Source organism: Pungitius pungitius, chromosome 10, assembly GCF_949316345.1.
Source record: "Pungitius pungitius chromosome 10, fPunPun2.1, whole genome shotgun sequence".
In the NCBI taxonomy this organism is placed as follows: domain Eukaryota; kingdom Metazoa; phylum Chordata; class Actinopteri; order Perciformes; family Gasterosteidae; genus Pungitius; species Pungitius pungitius.
Genome location: NC_084909.1, coordinates 9,260,665 through 9,281,065, shown reverse-complemented (window position 1 = coordinate 9,281,065; position 20,401 = coordinate 9,260,665). Strand labels below are relative to the sequence as shown.

Genomic DNA, 20,401 nt, shown 5'->3' with positions numbered 1-20,401 from the left:
CTCATGTCAATATTTATTAAAATTGGAACCAGCTGTGCTTTCACAGGTGGGATGAATGGGCGAATCCTTTCAGGCCTAATGCCTATTTCTGTACCCAATAGAACAAGTCTTATCATAAAAATGAACAACATGGTGCCAAACCACAGCTAAGACACTTTGCACATAGTTTTTTCTGTTTCTATAATGGCTAGAACGAAGTGAAGTCTGTTAGTTTGTAAGACACGCCAGCAAGAATACTAGAGTATGTTGAGGGGAGGGGAGGGGAGCCAGACTGAAGCGTGTACCACCTCACACTAGAAGACTAATGACTCAGTGCCTGTGTGCAGATCTCAACATGTGGCTGGTCATGGTCAATTCATGGCATAATTATAGTTACCTGAAAAAGTTATTTCGCTAATAAGAGCCAGCATTATTATTATATTATGAAAGACAAAGTAAAGGAAGCAAGAAAAGCACAAAATAACAGGTGGAAGGGTCTGGTTTAAGAGGAGCCGCTGATTGGTAAAGTGAATATCACAATAACACGCGTCCTTACGTCTCTGAACTTCTGACAGCCGAGTGTATCCACAATGATCGGACAATAGGTTCCTTTTATAAAGAGCCCTACATGTATGATACCTTAATAGATACTGCAGGTTTCACTAGTACAGCTTTTATGCGATCACATAACACAGACTGCAATTACTGCCCCATCCCTCTACCTACGCATGATTGGGAGGGCGGGGGTAGTTCTTACTTCTTAGATTGGGTACGAGGGAGTTTACGTGTTGCCAGCTGTTCTAAAGCTATTTTTTTTCCAAAGTAATTTCTCCCTCTAATTACAACAGAGCTGCTGTAACAATGGCTGTAGTTTGGAGCCAATCACGCAGGTATAATCCCCCACGCTTCCCCACCACCTAAAGTTTTCAATTTCTAGTCTGCACAGCGGTGAGGAATATTAATCAGAGCTCTGAATACTCCAGGCGCAAGGCTTAAAAGACTTCTAGAGTTTACTTGGAGTCTATGATACAGACTTCATACCCTGACTGATATGGGCCTTGCTTGAAACCCCGCCACAATAAAAGACTCCTTTTTATTGAAGTAGTAGCAGTGTATTTTTGTTACCTGTTTAACACATAATTGCTGCCCCAACAGCCCCTACTAGAAATGCTCTGTTGTGTATCTAGTAGCCTGAAGTGTGTGTGTGTGTGTGTGTGTGTGTGTGTGTGTGTGTGTGTGTGTGTGTGTGTGTGTGTGTGTGTGTGTGTGTGTGTGTGTGTGTGTGTGTGTGTGTGTGTGTGTGTGTGTGTGTGTGTGTGTGTGTGTGTGTGTGTGTGTGTGTGTGTGTGTGTGTGTGTGTGTGTGTGTGTGTGTGTGTGTGTGTGTGTGTGTGTGTGTGAGAGACAGACACATTTCCCCCAGGCTTCACAGAGAGGTCCTCACTGTATCATCACATCCCACAGTGCTATTAGTCATTGCTATCCAGAGAGGCCGTCTTCATTTATGTCTCATTTCCTTTCATGCTCACTCTTGTCGTCTCATTTTTCTCTCTGACAGTCCCTCATTTGAGGCCATGTTGTTTTCTTTTCACTAACAAGTCCCCACTGCCTAATTCTGTCCGTACCATATACAAAAACTCATAGAAACGATAACAGTGATATTTATTATAGTGAGAGGAAGAGGACATGTGAGGAGGAGGCATTGGATTTGGTGGTCGGGTTTGGGTCCCTTGTGCACACTTATTGGCTGACAAATATAACCTCCAGCTGCTGCATGTTTTGTCTCCCTGACCACGGCGTTCAAGACTTTATGCATGCCCAACATGCCTTTTTTCAAACTTTACAACAGGAAGGTAATGGTAAAGTCCCCCACTCAATCAATGTTGTGTGGTTTTCTGAAAAAGGAAAAGTTGATTCTGATCGCTATCCCAGTTTTTCTTCTATTTCTTTGGCTGTTGCATCCATATATTACACTGTAATCCCCACTGATACGCCACGGCTTCAAGATCTTTTAACTTGAACTTACTTTGAGGTATTTTTCATCCACCATCAGCAAATATATATGTGGGAACACAAATGTTCCTAATGTGTGAATGTCTATCTTTGCAGCCCTACAAGTGTCACTTGCCTGTAGCCAGGCCCATAGTGTGCCACAGTGTCCTTCATTTCCTTCATTACCTTCACCACTGCAGCTCAGCTGTTACACCCAGATAATATGGCTGATGATGTGGAGCGTCGCAAGTCTCTCCGTAGAAGGTGGTCGGTGTGGTGTTTGTCTTCAATGTGTGTTGTGGTTATGGAGACTGGGATGTTGTGTGACCGTCGCATGCATTTGGTCCCGGAGACGTACACGCAGGTTCTCATAATTCTGTTCATGCCGGCTTGAACCAAGGTTTCTCATTTTAAGACCATTGCAATCCCCTCTGGTTTAAGGGAGGCCATCTTTCTAACGGCTCTTGTTTACATTTTCACTTGTTTTATGTCTTTGTTGCAGATTTGGTTCTACACGTCTTTTTTGATAGTTTATGGTCTCCCTGATTGCACTATAATATGTTCCCTCTCACTGGTGTGTGTGTGTGTGTGGGGGGGGGGGGTGTTTCTCTCCCTCTCTCTACTCTATTTCTTGGTAACATTCTGTTTTATCTCTGCATATTTCTCCGTCTTCTCCTGACTCTTTGAACACAGCCACGATAAGCGCTGCTGGCACCCGGTCCGCATTCCCTTCTCTTCGTCCCTTCTTACATTAGTATGCTAACATTACATTCAGCTGATTAGATAGCCCGTTTCAAGGATGAATCCCCCCCTAGTGGCCCGTGTGTGTGTGCGCGTATACACAAGTCACACAACACCAAGCCTCTCTCGCTTCAAGGTGTAATGGGGGTTGTCGACTCTTAAATGGGGAAATAAGAATGTCCTTCCACATGGCACCCCACTATTCTTAATTTGTCTGTAATACAATTCAAAGAAAACTACTGCCGTTTTCTTTTGTTCCAACACGCTTCTCTAAATCATTGCCTCCTCCCATTTCCTCTTTTAAAATGTAGAATTTGATCCCCCTCCTTTTTTATTCTATTCTCTTTCCCCAAAGCCCTTTTTTCATCTTCCATTAATTAAGTTTGTTTATCCCGTCCTGACATTCATTCTTTTTGTTCCCTCCATTTCGTTCTCATCTCAAGTAATTTTTATTATTTTTCCTTTTCATGTTTTTCTCCCTCAGTCTCTGTCCCCTGTCGTTTCTAACTTCTCTCCTTTTTTTCCCCCTCGCAAACTGCCTCTCATCTTCTGGCGCAGCCTGCTGCTGCTCTCTGACTCGGGCCACCTACCCGCTCTCCTCAGTGTTGGCACGTCAAACTGTCGGTTGAAGCGACCGGGGGTCTGCACTTTGAGGAGGCTCCTCTCTTATCAGATTTTCCTTTAAGTCTGTCGTCACTAGCAGTTGTAGCACTTAACTTCTTTAACCCCCTGTGTTACCGGACCGCTCTGTCGTTCAACAATGTATGCTGAAGCAGAAACGCTGCTGAACGCTGTAAAATAATATATTTGGTTTAAAAAAAATGCTTCTAGTTTGTATGAGGCTTTAAACAGAAATCTTTTGACATGAGTTTATTATGCTTCCTTTTAATGCAATGGAAGCTTCATTTTGCTTGTATGTGGAAGCAATGGATGGATGTCAATTACGTGTGAAATGACTTAATTGACTGAAACGTCTGTGTAATTTTCCAGTGTTAACCATTATGATCTTTTATTCTATAAAACACATTTTTAAAGTCCAAGACTCAATTCTCATGTGAATTGACCCAACTAACTGTGTGATTGGAATGTATGTTAAGTAGGGGTTTATTGGCATCACGTTGTTGTTATTATTATTCTAAGCAGATTCAGACACATCACTGCCCTTTCCCTTATTTAACCAGGCCCCCATGTTCTCCTGGCCCCGGCTGAGGGATGCAGACCCTGTGCTTCGTTGTGAGATGGCCTCCACTGGAGAAGTAAGTGCAACCCAATAACATGTTTTTCATATCATTTGGAGAATTCAGTATCACTTGGAGATTCAGTATTAACAGATAACTTGTGTGTGTGTTTTCTTGCAGGTAGCTTGTTTTGGGCCAAACATTTATTCTGCCTTCCTGAAGGCTATGCTCTCCACAGGCTTTAAGCTACCAGAGAAAGGCATCTTGATTGGGATTCAGGTAGGACCGATGCCATCTGGAAGTTCACTTGCCTGCTGTCTGTGTTTCCTTTTGGGGCCTCCTGCCCACAAGACAGCAAATGCAAAGCGCTGTCTGAACAGGTGGCATACACCTGCAGGCTATCGGCTTCTTAACGTGGCACTACTTGGTTTCTTCCACACCAAATCCCACCTTGGTTCGTGTGATGCTTACAGCTCTACATGCAACTGCACTCGAGTTGCACTGCTTGAAGGACCCAGACAGGGTGACATGCCTTTCAGTTCTATCTCACCAGAACTTGGTATGATTGCATAGGGTAAGTATAACCTGATGCTGTCAAGTGCAAATTAATAAGAGCAACTACCCAAATATAATGTTTAGTAATTAGTATTCAAACAAGCGCTAATCATTTTTTGCAGGATTTTTTTATTGACTCCACATTGCTCACGTTTTGTTGTTTTGGAGCCATTACGGGTTGCCAGACAGCACGTCTGACTCATACAGCGGTAACCAAGCACCCTCGGCTGTATTATCGGTACTCTTGGGAAATAGGTTCACTTAAAGGACAATATGCCAGGGCAGCACAGGGCATCACAGATGTGATTTACCACTAGTAGTTTGGGGTTTGTAGGCAGATGTTTGACATTTTGTTGTTTGGCTTTGGACTTTAGCTTGAGGTGAGTCCACAGGTGGTATCAAAATGTTTTTGTATTTAATGTATTTAAATGGAGACATTCTTGTACTGTTGTCAGTATGCCGTTTTCCTAATTTTGTATTATATTACTCTGTTGGAAAAAATGAGAACTGACTAATGCGTAGCTAACTGCAGAATATTTAAGTTAAAAGCACATTTGCGGGTTCTACTGAAGTAGTAATGTGATGTGTTCTGTAGTTGGTGACCAATGTACCGCTGCTATCAGTATTCACCTAGAAACGCTCCAATTCAGCTCTCACAATTGGCTTGATCCAGCCTTCACATTTTTCGGATTTGACTGTAGCTTTTAACACATGGCAATTAAAGTAGAATTATCTGCTAATACAGTGGTTGAGGACATTAAAGCTGCTCTGTGTTTTTTTTAAAATATTTGCGATGGTTAAGAGGACATGTGCGGGAGGGAAAAGAGGGCCCACATAGTGACAAACACACAGTATTATTGCCGGACTCAGCAGTCCCACTCTGCTCATCCTAGATTTTTCTTGTGCGTCAGCTAATTGCCATGTTCTCATCAGCCTTGTTTCCAGGAGCAACAGGCAGCTGTGTAAAAAAAAAAAAATACTAAACCTCCAAAAATCCACAGAATGCTAAGCACCAATTAGCAACTTGCTGGGGATCACGATGCAGCGTCTCGCTGCTCGGAGGTGATTGCAGAGTGCAAAACACAGCTAAACGGAGTGTGAATAGTGGACGTGCATTTGTTGAGCTACCGTACTCCAAATTAATGCTACTGTCGTAAATAAGCAACTGATTGTCAAATTATAACTAAAGAAAATGATGTTTTACTGAGCTGTTGTTTTGACAGATGTAAGCCACCTTTTAACCTCCCCATTCCCCCAGCCAGTTATTTCAAGTCAGAAAAGCTTAACAAGTAGGGAATTACTTGCAGCGCGCTGCTACCGGGAGGGAATTCGATGAAACTACTTCTGCTGAACAAACGTACATTGCCTTGGTCTGTCAAACTTTCCAATTGTTATTGTTTGCCTTTTATTCAACCGTACCTTTTTGGGAACCATTACAGAGGCCGTGTCAGAATTGGAAACTGTCTTGTCACATAAGACGCTGTACAGTAGGCTGCAGAATAAACCAATCAAACCATCGCACTGTTTTTTTTTAGAGGCAGCAGTAATTTTAGAAAGCATATTGTTTATTTAGCTAAAGGGAAATGCTGCATTTCATGTCTTACTTTCTTTCTGTTTCCTTCCCTTTCAGCATTCTTTCCGACCCAATTTCCTGGCTACAGCCCACCAGCTGAAAGAGGAAGGATTCAAGGTGAATATTTTAAAGCTTGAACGTCTCAATCTTATTTCCTTGATTTTTGAACTCCAGTTGATGGATAATCTTTCTTCATAGGCTTCTGCCCTCTCCAATATTGTACATGATGTATCTGGATTTATTCCCTTAGCTCTTTGCTACCGAAGCTACTTCCGCCTGGCTGTGCGCCAATGATGTGCCTGCTACTCCAGTGGCATGGCCCTCTGATAAAGGAGATGAAACCAGTCTGCCCAGTATTAAGAGGTTGGGAAATATTCATTTTGAACACTTGATTGATGTTTAAATTCTTTTGAAAGGTTCAAGGCTCCATTGAAAACTGAGCAAGCTGAAGGGAAACTCCCAGGACGAGGTTTGCTTAGGTGTCCTGAGGCTGTGCTTAAGTATTAAATAGTATCAAAATCTGATATCTAACCTGATGCTGCCTTCATTTCTAAGGGTATAGCATTTAAGAATATGCAAAAAAATAAAAAAATAAATAAAAAAAGATCTAGCAAAGTGAGCATTAAAGCTGGAATAGGAAAGATTAAGTCAGAGCGACGTCAAGTCAATAGTGTGAATATTAAAAAAGCAACTGAAGATCAATCATGATGCAAAACTATGCATTTCTTCCAGTCTCTTTTCAGTTGTTAAAATGTTGGATTGATTGTAGCAGGCTGCAATTTGCAGGTAATGAGTCCAAAAACAAGTCATGATCATGCTACACTGAAGCCATCTGGGCAGTTTGTTTGGAAATAAGCTTGTGAAGAAAAGAATGTAAGGAGAATTGAATAGTTCTAAACCACAACACACACACACACACACACGGCTGGCTTGGAGGTATCAGCTGTGCCAGGTAAATTCGAGGCCAGCTCTTTATAGAGTAGAACATGACGTTTGTTGTGACTGTTGAATGCCCTCACTTTCTTTTGGACTTCAGCCCTAGCTCAATGCTGTCTGGTGGCCTTTTTCAGGTGCGCGTGTGTGTGCGCCTTTTTGTGCTGTGCAGATAAGCTAGTGCTCTGACAAGTCGAGACTCAGTCGCCCCTGTGTGTACTGCAGAACTCAATCGACTCGCTCAGAGTGACAAAATTCTGCAACGCGATGCAGACGTGGGGCTTGATTCTTAATAGAATCATCAATTCAAACAATTGAGATTTGAGAAACTGTATTATCTTGGATTTTCACTGCTGTGACACTCTGTTTGTTTGCGCAGGCTCGTCAGCGAGGGTCATATTGACCTGGTGGTCAACTTGCCCAATAACAACACGCGCCTGGTGAACGATAACTTCCTCATCCGCAGGATGGCCGTGGACCACAGCGTTCCCCTCATTACCAATTTTCAGGTGAGTTAGTGTCACACCAGCAGTGACTTGGGGAAACTCACTTGATTGGACATCTTGTCCGGCAGCATGTTTCCCGTTTGTCTGTAGCTGTAGCTTCTGCGTGTGCTCAGGTGGTGAAGCTGTTTGCAGAAGCAATCCAACATGCGGGCAAACTCGACGCTACCAGCCTCTTCCACTACCGTGAGAAAGAGAGGCTTCTGAAAGCCCCCAACAAGCAGGGCTGAAGCTTCCTTCCATCCGCCGCTTTGTCTTCTTTTACAAAAACTGCTGGATAAATTTGGAGCAAATATGTTTGACGTACGGTTTTAGCATCTCATGCAGTCAAGGAGGAGTAGTGATGAAAATGAAAGCCTGGTGTGTATTTTCACTTCAACAGTTTAGCGGAACTTTTTTGGCCGTCAAGCGTTTTTATTCAGAATTCATTTGTACTCTGCTTAACTTTGTCGCTTTTGGTTGTAAAAAGCTCAGATGGTGATGGGATTTATCCATGTTAAAAAACTAAAAGGATTCTTCAATTTGGCATAGCAGGGCATTCAGGTTAGGGCTATATAATGTAGGGATGGAACCCCACAAAAATCTGTCACACTCACTTAACAGAAGATCTGAAGACTGAACCGTTTGTTAATCCGTGGAAAAAGTATTTCGAGTATTTTAAATACAAAATTACTCCACTCTAAAATATATTGTTATAAATCATTTTTATCGGCCCAATCCTATACGAAATACTCTAAAGTATTTATAATACGGATTTCAAATAGAAGTAATAGAATTACCCAACCCGCAACTATTCTCTGCATGTTTCCCACTACTCTGGTATTAAAATGAGCCCAGAAAACAATGTCCATATTGTTAATTTTGTCTTTTCAAATATTGCGTTTTTTTACATTAAAATGATACGAGTCACAGTAGCTCTAATGCAGGTTGTTTTGTAATTGTTTCTGTTCATGTTTGTGTTGGATTGCAGTCTATGAAACACAATGAAGTCTTATCAAACGTAACATCTGCCTCTCTCTCGTGTGTGTGTGTGTGTGTGTGTGTGCGCACTGTTTACACTGGACAGGAATTAGATTTGTTATTTACAATCCCTGAACTTTGTGCATGTGGCAACAACCACAGAAAGAATGCTGCATTCCAGTTTTCCTCCATTTGTATTGGCATAGTGTTGTTGGGTTAGCCTTCCTTCTGCTGGGGTCTCTGAGATATTTATCATGAGACAAAGTTCAACAGACAACTTCACTTTACCGTCACCTTGCTCCGATCGACTACCCCGAAGCATGTGACCTTGCTGTGACAAGTAATTATTCATAGCTCGTCACTCTTGTCTCTACGAATTACATTCATGAAATATGACCAAAGGATTTTGTTTTTCCCTATTAACATTTTAGTAGGTTTGAGTTTAATTGGTAAAATATAATTAATAAAAAGGTGAGAGATTGGGTTGAGAGCAAAAGGGAAAAATCTAAATATATTCATGGTTCCTTATTACACCAGCCAGAATTGCCAAATGATACCATGTTTGTCTTCCTTTGACTGACTTGGACACATTAAATATCAAATTCTGTGTTAGCAAAGTCTCAAATCGTGTTCAATCAAACTAATTTGAATCCAGCAGCCCAAGGCCATCAGTCTCGATTCCCTGCAAGCACAGTAACCAGGCAACAGGCAGCTTGTGTTCATTGCTCACAGAAGCTCACAGGTAAGCCCCTGTTTTTAGCAGTATGTCTGCAAGTACCACTTTGATTAAGGTAAAGTGTTGTTAAACGTAACCATACTCTTGTGTTATTAAAGAAAACAAAACCATTGTTTTGGTCCTGCTGGCCTTGATGGAGTATTCAAAGATCTTATTTCCTATACGAGGTCTCCTTGGGCAATCACATTTAAAGAAAATACTACAAATATTAGTTTTTGCTTAACTTTATTTGCACTCCGTCAAAGCTGCTTGACCTGTCCATATCCTTGGAGAGACACATTGATTCTTTTGAATTATTGTGAGTGATCGATCAGATTTTGGGTTATTACCATTTCGCCAAACTTGGAATCAATCCTCACAGAGTACAAGAATAGACGTCCCTACTCAAATCAAACAATTAGTGACACTGCCTTTTTTGACAAAGGTCTTGGCAGTCACGTCCAGAAATGCTAAATAATGCTCTGTCTCACTACTATCCTGTCATGAAAGGAGACCCGCTGATATTTCACTGTTGGAAAGAATAAACCTGGCTAATTGATATGCATTTTCCGTGCTGTGCAAAATGAATTATTTATGGAAGTGAGGAGCAAGAAGGCTTCGAAGACTGTGCGTCCCACATAGTTGTTGGAGGCTGCTTGCCATGTGTGGGTAATGGGTCGTTAAAGGGCCCAATCAGCTTCTGACCAAATAAGTAAATTCCAATAAATATTTGAGTTTTTAACTAAAGAAAAAAAGCTTACGTTGACTCCCATGAACGCACACTTTTAAATATTAAAGGCCAATGTTATAGGCAACAGTTACTCGCTATTGCCTCTTGAGGTACAAGTGGTATTACAAGATAGGTAATCAGTCAGCAAACATTTTGTAAAAGTGAAATATAGGGGGAATAAGTAAAGTAAAAAATGTCTAAAAAATTAATACAAATTTTTAAAAGGTCAAGCATTATGAAGGACAAAAGCAAAAATGTATAGGAAAATAATTTGAATTTTTTAAAATACATAATAGATAATAGGAATGATATTAGAATTTTGAAAAGTCTAAAAAGTAAAAAAGAATTAGGTCAAACAATGTGTACGGTATGATAATATAAGATGTGAGATATGATGAGATAAGGATGTGTAGCAGGTTTGCAAAAATGCAGTATTTGAAATAAGTTTACGTCTCTTTGCCTGTTCACTGGTGCGTCGTCACTGAGGGGGGAAAAAAAAGGAAAAACCCTAATGTTCACTCATGTGCATTGTGTCAAGCTAAGAATAAATGTAAAGCTTCACAGAGCCCTGCTGCGGTAAATACCATTATGACAGCAAGAGACCACCCCATTAGCCGTAGCAGTAGACCATCTCCTTCTAATAGCGATTGTGCAGCTTAATTGTTTCCCAGACCATCAAACGTTTGGAGTTCTGTAAAAAGGAGATAGCCATAATGTATCTGCACGGTGCAACAACAGTCAGCCATTGTTTGACAGCCTCTGTTCACCCGAAGGATTTTTAGAATAATCAAAAATGAGTTATCTCGTCTCCATAAGCAACACACACTTCCCACACACTGTTCAGGATGTAAACCCGCCTATGAAGCTATAGGGAAATTGAATTGCTGCTTTGTAATGTAATTAAAAAAAGGTGTATTTACATTAGTCAGTTAAATCTACTGCTGATGATGGCAAGTTTGAGGTATTCTGGTTGATGCAACTAGTCATTTTATTAGAGTGGCTATCGTATGGTGTGCCTACATTTATAAAAGTGAAATCAGTGTCATAATTGTGAAAATGTTATTTGGATCTGGTTTGTGTCATTTAATGAATTGCCATAAACTGTCAAAGGCCAGACGCATGCCCCTCTTAATTTCAAGGGATAGTAAAAGAAAATACATGAAGTTAAACTCCGTACACAGGGGTCAAGTCGCCACATGACCTTTTCATATATTATATGTGATATAATCCATTATTATATCACATTAACAAGCTGTCCACATTTTACTTTCACCATGTAGAGATCCACACTAGATACTCATTCATAATATCTAGGAATCTTGAATTACAATGTAAAGTCTAAGCCTCAAAGTAATTGCATTCAATCCTGTATGTAAGATTGATTGACAAGTCCACTTAATGTGCAACTTCTGGATTATTTTCTAATTTGAACACATTGCGAGATAAATGGCAGGACGCCGTAAATAATATATTTTGCAATCGAGAAACTCTCTCTTTGCTCAATCACAGCTCTTTCTTAGCGGGATGTGGAGGCAACCACCTGTACAGTCCTGCAAGGTTGTAACTCAAGCTTTGTCTTGATCTCGCTAAAGATTAGAAAACCTCCCTCATCTGCTGAAAGCAAAATAAAAATCTGCTACTTTACATCAGCAAATCAAAGCCCTGCTCAACAAAGAAAGAAACAGCCTCTGCCTCCGAGCATCACAGGATTATGTTTTGAGCCTCGAACCATCAGTCACTTCAGCGCGGGTTTACATGCAGCAATTTCAAGTAAATCGTGATTAACTATAATTAATCCGGAATGACTTGCTTTATCTGACTGATATTCTAAAAGAATAGCTGTTGAGCAACCAACAACATTCTCTTGCCATTTACAGGGAGGGATGATTTTGACTATAGCCATTCTGAACTTGCATTCGGTTTATAATGAGGCGGCTTTAACAAGCCCTCGGTGGGCTTACAGATGAAGAGATCGGCTCCTATGTGCAGGCACACCACATGACGCCTGGCAAAATAAAAATCTATGGTCTTCCACTAGGTCCTAAATGAACGAGGGTGAATAGGACACCAACGTTCCAGGTCTCGCGTCCATGTGGATTGACGAGTCAAGGAAAACCGTTGGTAATTAAACGAACATGAAATGAGTGTTTTATACATTAAAATGCTAAGACTGTCTGGTGGGAAGCCAATGCAGGACTGATTTGCTGTTGCAGTTCACGTATATATGATGTGGAGTTTAAATAGAATATTTTTTTGCTATAATACATATCCCAAACTAAATAATTTTATTCCTATCCAGAAAAAGACAACGTTAACATTTTTAAAATAAAATATTAATTTGCAGTGTGGTAACAGTACCAAAATTTCGATATGCAGAAATTGTCAATCACAGCAAAAGGGAAAGTGAGAAGAGAGAAGTCAATCTCCGAACATAGGATCACAAAAGCACAATTAACAGCACAATCACTTCCTCATTTCCTAGTGTCACCTTTTGCTCTTTTGTCTTCGGTGACACAGAGACATGAACCAGCCGAATAATAAATACCCCCAGCCGGCCCCTCCTCTAAAACAGAAAGAAGGGCTTGGTTTTCTCGGATTGTTGGACTCATCAAAAACGCTCCCTTCAAACTGTTTCACTGGCTTTTCTCCTTCGTCTGTCTCTCCAGCCCCGAGGGACGACTCCTTCAAAGTGTAGGACCTTCGGACCGGCTAAACGAATACAACGGGCAAAGATGTTTAGGGTGCTTTGCAAAGTGCATCTCAGACCCCCCCCCCGAGATGGGCCTGGTAGACATTGGCAGGATAACTTCTAACTTATTAGGCAGCTCTAGAAGTCCAAGTCGCACTGAATAATTAATAACCGCAAACAACATTGTAAAAGATTAAAAGCCAATCGGTGGCGTAATGAGCAATACGCCACGGCCTGTGATGACATGACCGAGTCGGTTTACATTCAGAGGACAAAGAACGGTTGCATAAGCAAAAGGGCCTTAGGAGCCGATTCTGATTTTTTAACATCTTCGTATGATGGGACTCAATTAAAGAATGTCGCAGTATCCAGTGCGTTCAAAACAACACAACATTAAACATTCAACATTGGCTGTGTTGTGTAACTGGGTTTTCTTTAAGCTCATTAGATATGAATCTAGGCCGAGTAAATATTTCACCATAGGCTACTGTTAAGTCTGATCCCTAGCCTCTCCTCCTGTTTTTTGAGCCACATTCAAACCCTCCCGCTACCTCTGTTGCTCCGAAAAAAAAGCCTCAAGACACGACGCGTCTCTATTTTTACAGTCTATTTTAGTTCATTTACAGTGGTTTTATGTCATTGCATTAAACTGCCTTCCAGGCCATTATCATTTGCAGATGACAGAGGCAGCCGAGCCACTCTTGGTTTTGCTGTCCGCTCGATTTTACCAAAGCCTGCGTGTGAGAAATGCAGGGCACCTTGTGTCAGCTGTTTCTAAATTAAACAATTCCTGGATAAAGGGAATATCATTTTTTTTTAATATGTCTTTGCAGGGGGCACACCGGTGTGACCGGTCACTAGGGCAGAAGCAACAGCGCCTACAGGGAGACTGGCTGCTGGAGTAAAGGGTGCAACACCAGGAACTGATAAAAGTGCTCATTGATTACCTCACTTTGCAGTAGAGATGATCCCCATCTTTAATACAGTGTTGTTCCCTGCCTCCATTTCTATTGGCACACATGAACACGGTTAAATGCATGTGTTCTTCTATCGGAGGAGACTTTGAAGCCATAACGGTGGTAAAATGTGCAGCCCGAGAAAAAAACGTTTTCTGGCTAATGTCAAATGATTAAATTTACATTACCAAGAGCGATTTAATATTACATTTTTAATACAAAAATCCGGATGTAATACCAGAGGTGCACAGCACTTAAGGAATTTCAGACGTCAAAATGATTAATCACATTTCTCTAGAATCCCCGCCCACAAACTTTTCCAACATTGTATGAGAAGATGTCCATCAATTTTGTGATGGACATCTTCCTGCTTTGAATTTTAATTGAACATTTATTTTTTCACAAGGTCTGATAGTCTTTTGTAGGGTTATATCCACTTCCTCTCAACTTGCTTCTATTATCAGGGCAACCAACTAATTATTTTTATCTGAAGATCTATTTAAATGTGAACATCGATTGCAAGAAATTCCCAAAAGAGTCATCTATCGCCATGTCACACTAAAAATACAGACTATTTAACCTAAATGAGTCCTTGTCTAAAGTTACTTTAAATTCCCTCCATTAACATTGCAGAGAAAACTTGCTTTCTTTGAGCCGTCCTCGAGTCGAACCAACCAACACAAGACACGCAATTTCAAAATAACCATCCCCCCCCCCTCTCCGTATCCCATGCTCACATCCACTCACCCCTGCTGTCCTTATTGGCATAAATTGTTGGCCCGCTGTGAACGAGTGGGGACATCTCTTCACAGAAGACGTCTACGACCTTCTTCCACTGCTGCTGATTCCACCGCGAGAGGCGTTGGTCTCTGCAGCGACCACTGCCGTCATCGCAAAGGTCACTGTAGATTCAAAATAAGTTGTGGTCATTATGTCATTTATAGGCAAGGTAACTGACACATCAGATGTATTTGATATTTCCATAAAATACTATGATATTTAATGATATGCTTTAACTTAAATACAACATTGCTTTTTTTATACAGCATACGATGCTGTGACTTTTCTTTGTTTTACAACATCCTACACTGACTTTTATTTGAATGACATATTTCACCATCCCTCTTTCAGAAAATATTTTATTAAATAAAATACTACTACTTTTTATGTCTATTAAAGGCACCGAATGAGGAACAACGTGGATGACTTTTAGAAACAACTCTGGTAATAAAATAGGATATAACAACCTGCTGCGGATTCTAGGTGGATTCTGTTATGAGCAAACATTCCTTTATCCGTTACTCGCAGTAGTTTGAACAGCATATTTTCATTTATTGTCCACAACATTAGATCCTCCAGTGGAACAATAAAAATGAGTACACTATAAACTTAATTTTAAGCAGTTCATTTAATTTTCAAGCTCATGTTTAAGATTATTTAATAATATGGGCTGCTCCTGATCAGTATCTTCAATTTCACAATCCTCCCCAAAGGGTCAAGGAATTGTGTTACGAGCTCTGGAACAGGAAGAGAACAATGAGCATGTTTTTACGACTGAAAAACCAACACCTTTTGTATACTAGGTTATCCAAAAGAAGATTGACCCACTTTTTGGATACAGATCATTATACGCACAATAGAACGTTGGAGTTGGAAAGCGTGCTCTCAGAAACCTCCTTAAAGCGGAGAAGAAAAGGCTTCAAGGTCAAACAAAGAGCTGTAGTTCTAGTTTAGAAGAATGCAAAGCAGCAAGTCAGAGGTGAGTCTGACTTGCTGCAGGCTTCAAATAAGTTTCCTCAATTGCTTCAAGTCACCTTGATGTTGCAACATCCCTGCCCTGCAGGGGCTTCTAGCGATGCTGTATCCCCGCTTCTCTAAAATCTTGGATAGCCCGATTCCTCCGAGACCTCAGAAGTTCAATTTAGAGAAAATAGATATTGTATTGTGGAAATACAAAGGTGCTTTGTATTGGCACATGGAGAGATGTTCATCTTGTAAAGTACTTTACAACTTACTCATGTGAGTTCCAAAATACCTAAAAACCCTTAAATGAATCAAAGCAGCAGGACTTTCATATAGAAATACGTTCTTACATGCAAATCATTGAAAATGTCCCTTGGCATTTGTGGTAAAATCTATTGAAAGTACTGACGATCTAGAATGCCCCCCCCCCCGTGGATTGTGTTCCACCAAATACTTTATTAGTGACATTGTATCATGATGGTATTGGTATTGATGCATGGATGTGAACCGAGTGACAGGATTATACAGTGTTATCAGCAAGTCTAATGCCCAATATTTAACAATAATGATTAATGGCGAGCATTTATTTTCTAAAGTACATGACCGCTTTCCTCTTTTTTTTCGTAATATTTTAAATGGTTGCTTTACTATGTGGTCTCAGCACTTGTGAGATCCAACTTCTACAGACGTAAGGGCACATCTGGTGAGTTTGGTTACAAAGTTATAAAATGTTGTGACTAAATATGATTTAAGAAAACAATTTAACCATAGAGTTTGATGCTTGTGTGATTGTGTAACAGTACGGGAGATCTGAGTGGCAAAAATGTATGAATTAAACAGTTTTTTCCCCCCCTGTACTGTTTGCTAATTTTGTTATTAAAAAAGAAACTAAATTTAAATTTCACTGAATAGCTTTTGAGAGATATTTATTGAAAACACATTTTTTACATCTTCATATTTGGATTTTCACTTTAAGTAATAGCAAAAGTGTATTAGTCACGTTCATAGCTTAATAGCGTAGAAAGACTTAAATATTTGTTTAAAAAAAAAAAATGGTAAAAGAATGCTAGTATAGTGCCCCATTTCCAATTATTTCTCGACGGAAAAAAACCAGACAAACTGAGCTTCAGCTATGGCTTATAGTGTGGAGACATTCAAAGGGCACATTTAAAAGTAGGGATGATGGTTTAATGTGACAGTTACTTACTAGTTATTTTCTAATTTATACCGACCTTTAGGACGCTCACAGTGGTGGCTTCAGAGAATTAATACAAAGCCTCTGTGAAGGAATCTGCAGCAGCGCCAGAAGCTGTGATCTGTACATTTCTGCTCTGAAGAGATCATGTCTTAAAAAGTCACAGTATAGACTGTCAAACGAATACAAATGTCAAATGTTACAGTATAGGGTGTCCAAAAACTTACTAAATGTAAGTAAAAAGCCATGAAATGATCAAAGTACAGTAGTACATAAAGGTTTTGGTATTCTATTTCATGTGTCATGCCATAATTATGTGAAAAAGTGAACTATCATAATATAGTATTGCAGAAAATTGTTGTTATATCATGACAAATGTAAATAAAAGTACAAGTGTTACTTGAAATAGTCATAGCAGAGTATGCAATACAAATATTCTCAGACCGGTGTAATAATAATAAAAATACAAAATAATCAAATCGGGGACTTATTGGATGATTGAAGCACCGACCAGGTGGAACGATGCAAACTGAAAAGCCAGAATTGCAAGACTGCTGTGTCACTTAAGGCAAAGGTCTCATGACAAGGGCTCAATATAAACAAATCAAACCAAGCCAAAGCAAATATGTTGTATACGCACTAATGGGCAATTATAATCAATGAATGCTGTACTGTTACACATGTTCATAACTAAAATGAACACAGCATTATTCTACATTACAAAATGTCTCAAACATATCTTGAATCCTCCATGAGGGTTGTCTGTATGTTAAAAGAAATACTTATTCATTGTGATCAACATTAAATTCTTAAAATTACATCTTAATGTGTGTAGGTCTGTGCCACACACTTCAGCTATCATTTAAAAAGACTGCTCAGGCACAGGATCGTTGTTTATGGTTTTGTATATCCCTCTAAAAGCCAGTCATGCAAAGCTAAAGGTGGGCCCATACTCCATATTTATGAAATTGGCTCTGTGTGAAATTGGTTTTTGCCTAATGGATCCCTGCATGGGTGCTCCGCTTGATACCTCCGCCTGAGCTTATCAGCCCCAGAGTCACACTGAGGACAGGGAGACCAAGCAGGAAGAAGGACAACTAAAAAGAAACAAAACAACAAAATAAATTAGGTTTGTTAAGTACATTTATATTAGATCGTTGAAGATAAACACTTTCAGAGATAACTGCGTATTACTGGATTGTTGTTTCATATGCATCAGCATTTAAAATGATGTATTAAGTAAAAAATGTAACATTGACATGAACTTCTTTTGAATAACACACGCCGCTGACAAACACAGATAAATCAACAAGCATCTCAAAACGACACAATCTCGATCATTTGTATGAAAGTCAATGAAGACATGAACCCGGATATGTGTCCATCATACAGTGTATAGAGCCTGCTCTGCCTGTGCTATTAGTCCAAGGGTTCAACCTTAGTTCTAACTCGGCCCGGCCCATTACTGGACTCCATGTTACAGCCAGTTTACAACCTAACCACATTGAAAGGGACCGGCTAATCGGCCACTTAATTCTCCTTATCATTTTGCCTGGTTCAGACTAGAAGACTGAAGGCCAAGACAGTTCTTTGGAGCTTCAAGAAAATAGATTCCCTTGTTAGAGGGAAATCTACCTTGGCTCAGTGCTCGCTTGAGCACCATTTGGGAACTGTTCAAATAAGCAAGCTGAGACTGTCTGACATTGTTTTTTTTTAAACTCTTTTAATGATTGTTAAATGTGTGTGCACCATAAGCATCGATAAGGTCGTGTTGGCGTGTACATTTTGGAGACTCTTCACAATTTCAAACTCCACAAGGATCCACAAATTCACCCTGCATGCATTAAAATGCTAGTGGCAAAAGAGGGACATCTGTGCTTTCTGTGCACATATGGATATTTTCTGAAGGCAATTGCATGATTATAATACAGGAAATGATTACTCAGAGATTCCAGTAGTTAGCTTGTCTGCTTCCGTTACAAACTGTATCACAACCATCGGGTTTGATTAGTAGCCGATATTTCAGTAAGTGATTATTGATCTCTTTTGAGAAGAATAGAAATGTCACTCTTTCTGGGTCACCCACCTCATGTCGGGGGTTCGGTGACAACAGCCGTTTTCGCCACCAATTTCCTCCAAAGCCTTTTCGCTCCCGGACTGGCTCGGGGATGGAAACCCTTCACAGTCGGTCCTGGCTGTACGGTCTGTAGGAAATGATAAAGGCTTTAAAGAGCAGACGCAATGACGGAACCACAGCATCCTTGTCCAATGTGGATGTGTGTTCACAGACTGATGTCAGCTGTGTTGCATCAACAACTGGTATTGGGAACATTATCAAGGAGTTTACCGGGCCAGCAAATCCACCGCCGTGTGGTTGATCCAAATTTTGAAGATCATTTTTACGCCGATGTCCACTCACCAGAATCTGCAAACCGCTCGTTACTTACTTGTGTGAAAACTTGAAAAAGTACTGAAAGTAGAAGAGCTATCGTGCTGATAACCCTTGGACCATCACCTTATCGTGGTGGAGAGGTTTGTGTGTCCCTATGACGCTGAGGGCTGTGTTGTCGGGAGCCTTGTGCTCCTGGTAGGGTTACCCTTGGCAAAGTGGTCTCAGGTGAGGGGCCAGACTAAGAATGGCCAAAAAGACCAAGGTGCCCCCTGGACGCCTCCCTTGGGAGGTGTTCCAAGCACGGCCAGCTGGGAAGAGGCCCCCGGGGAAGACCCAGGACCAGTTGGAGAGATTATATCTCTGCACTGGCCTTGGGATTGCCCAGTCAGAGCTGGTAGATGTGGCCCGGGAAAGGGAAGTCTGGGGCCCCCTGCTGGAGCTGTTGCCCCCGCGACCCGACCCCGGATAAGCGGTTGAAGATGGATGGATGGATACTTCAACTAGCGTTAACTAGCTTAACATTTTAAATGTTTTATTTTGAATCATTACAAGTTCCCTACCGACTAAATGTGGTAGTACGTAGTTTTCTTTGAAGTAGGTAGAAATTTATAAAGAGCAAAATAAAACTTTATTATAAGTGTGTGAATCATTTTCATCAGAATGCTTTTACATGTAGTTTGAAAAGCTAGCTAGTTATTGCATTTTAATTGCAACATTCTTTTTGTTAACCAGTCATGATGTCAGATAAATGCAGTGATATAATGTAGAAGAACATAGAGAGTGCTTTCGGGAAACTGCACGTTATTTAAGGGTACAATGACTTAGAACAACAAGATCATTTATTATTAATAACATCACAACAAATTAAAGGCCATTTAAATTAGGGGCTTTAAGCATTTGGTGGTGGTTAGGTCTGCCTGCGGTGTTCTTTCTCCTAAAACCAGACCGTGGGCCTTTTCCGCCGTTCTCACTGACTGTGAGTGGCCGTGACTTCAGTGTGTGACGCAACCATGTCACGGCTAGCGTATTACTCGGCACGCAAGGAGGCTCAGTGTGAAGTTGCTTGTAGGAGCGATTCTCCAGAAAGCTGCAGGCGGCAGCACCACAGGCAGAGCATTTGGCTCGCTCTGAAAAAGCCTGTTTTGAACTTTTGCATCAAATAAAGTGCAGCGCATATTGTTGGGTGGTTATTGTAGCCTTTAGAGAGATTGAAATGTAGACACAAAGCACAAAGCCCCCCCACTGACTGACTGTCATCCCGACTTCCTACCGGTCACTCCCCTGCACATCCACGCATAATTCTTATTTCAAATACACTTACTCCACACAAGTGTTCTGTGAGTGTATCTGTTTGCCTGTGCACTTCATTTTATTTTTATATTATTCTCTATTTAAATCTACATTTGATTACATTTAATATGTTCTTATCAATATTTCATCCATACATCTTGTCAATTTGTCTTGTCTTATTGTCTTGTGTATGTACCATCCGCTGTGACAAATTCCTTGTATGCCAATTATACTTAAATGGTTCAGATTCTGAAGTCGCAGTACAATCATTTTGAGCT

General features: G+C 40.5%; 1 protein-coding gene and 1 long non-coding RNA gene across 4 annotated transcripts in view; one reads left to right on the top strand and one right to left on the bottom strand.

Annotated features, from left to right (window-relative positions):
- The window catches only part of cps1 (carbamoyl-phosphate synthase 1, mitochondrial), a 35,082-nt gene extending 25,943 nt beyond the window's left edge, over window positions 1–9,139 (top strand). The window contains exons 33-38 of one of the 3 annotated variants that reach the window (XM_037489089.2): window positions 3,893–3,967; window positions 4,070–4,168; window positions 6,075–6,134; window positions 6,268–6,380; window positions 7,330–7,459; window positions 7,570–9,139. In XM_037489089.2, coding sequence (XP_037344986.2) covers window positions 3,893–3,967; window positions 4,070–4,168; window positions 6,075–6,134; window positions 6,268–6,380; window positions 7,330–7,459; window positions 7,570–7,683 — 591 coding nt within the window. In that variant the 3' untranslated portion in view covers window positions 7,684–9,139. Of the gene's footprint in view, window positions 1–3,892; window positions 3,968–4,069; window positions 4,169–4,286; window positions 4,464–6,074; window positions 6,135–6,267; window positions 6,381–7,329; window positions 7,460–7,569 lie in introns of those variants that run through there. The other 2 variants (XR_009957001.1, XR_005121577.2) reach the window with 2 other exon arrangements.
- Window positions 9,140–16,210: 7,071 nt separating this feature from the next.
- Window positions 16,211–20,401, bottom strand: part of LOC119228948 (uncharacterized) — a 29,671-nt gene continuing 25,480 nt past the window's right edge. Inside the window, exons 2-3 of the long non-coding RNA XR_005121563.2 lie at window positions 18,528–18,645; window positions 16,211–17,538 (exon numbers count right to left, since the gene is read on the bottom strand). This is a non-coding gene — a long non-coding RNA (uncharacterized LOC119228948). The remainder of the gene's footprint in view (window positions 17,539–18,527; window positions 18,646–20,401) is intronic.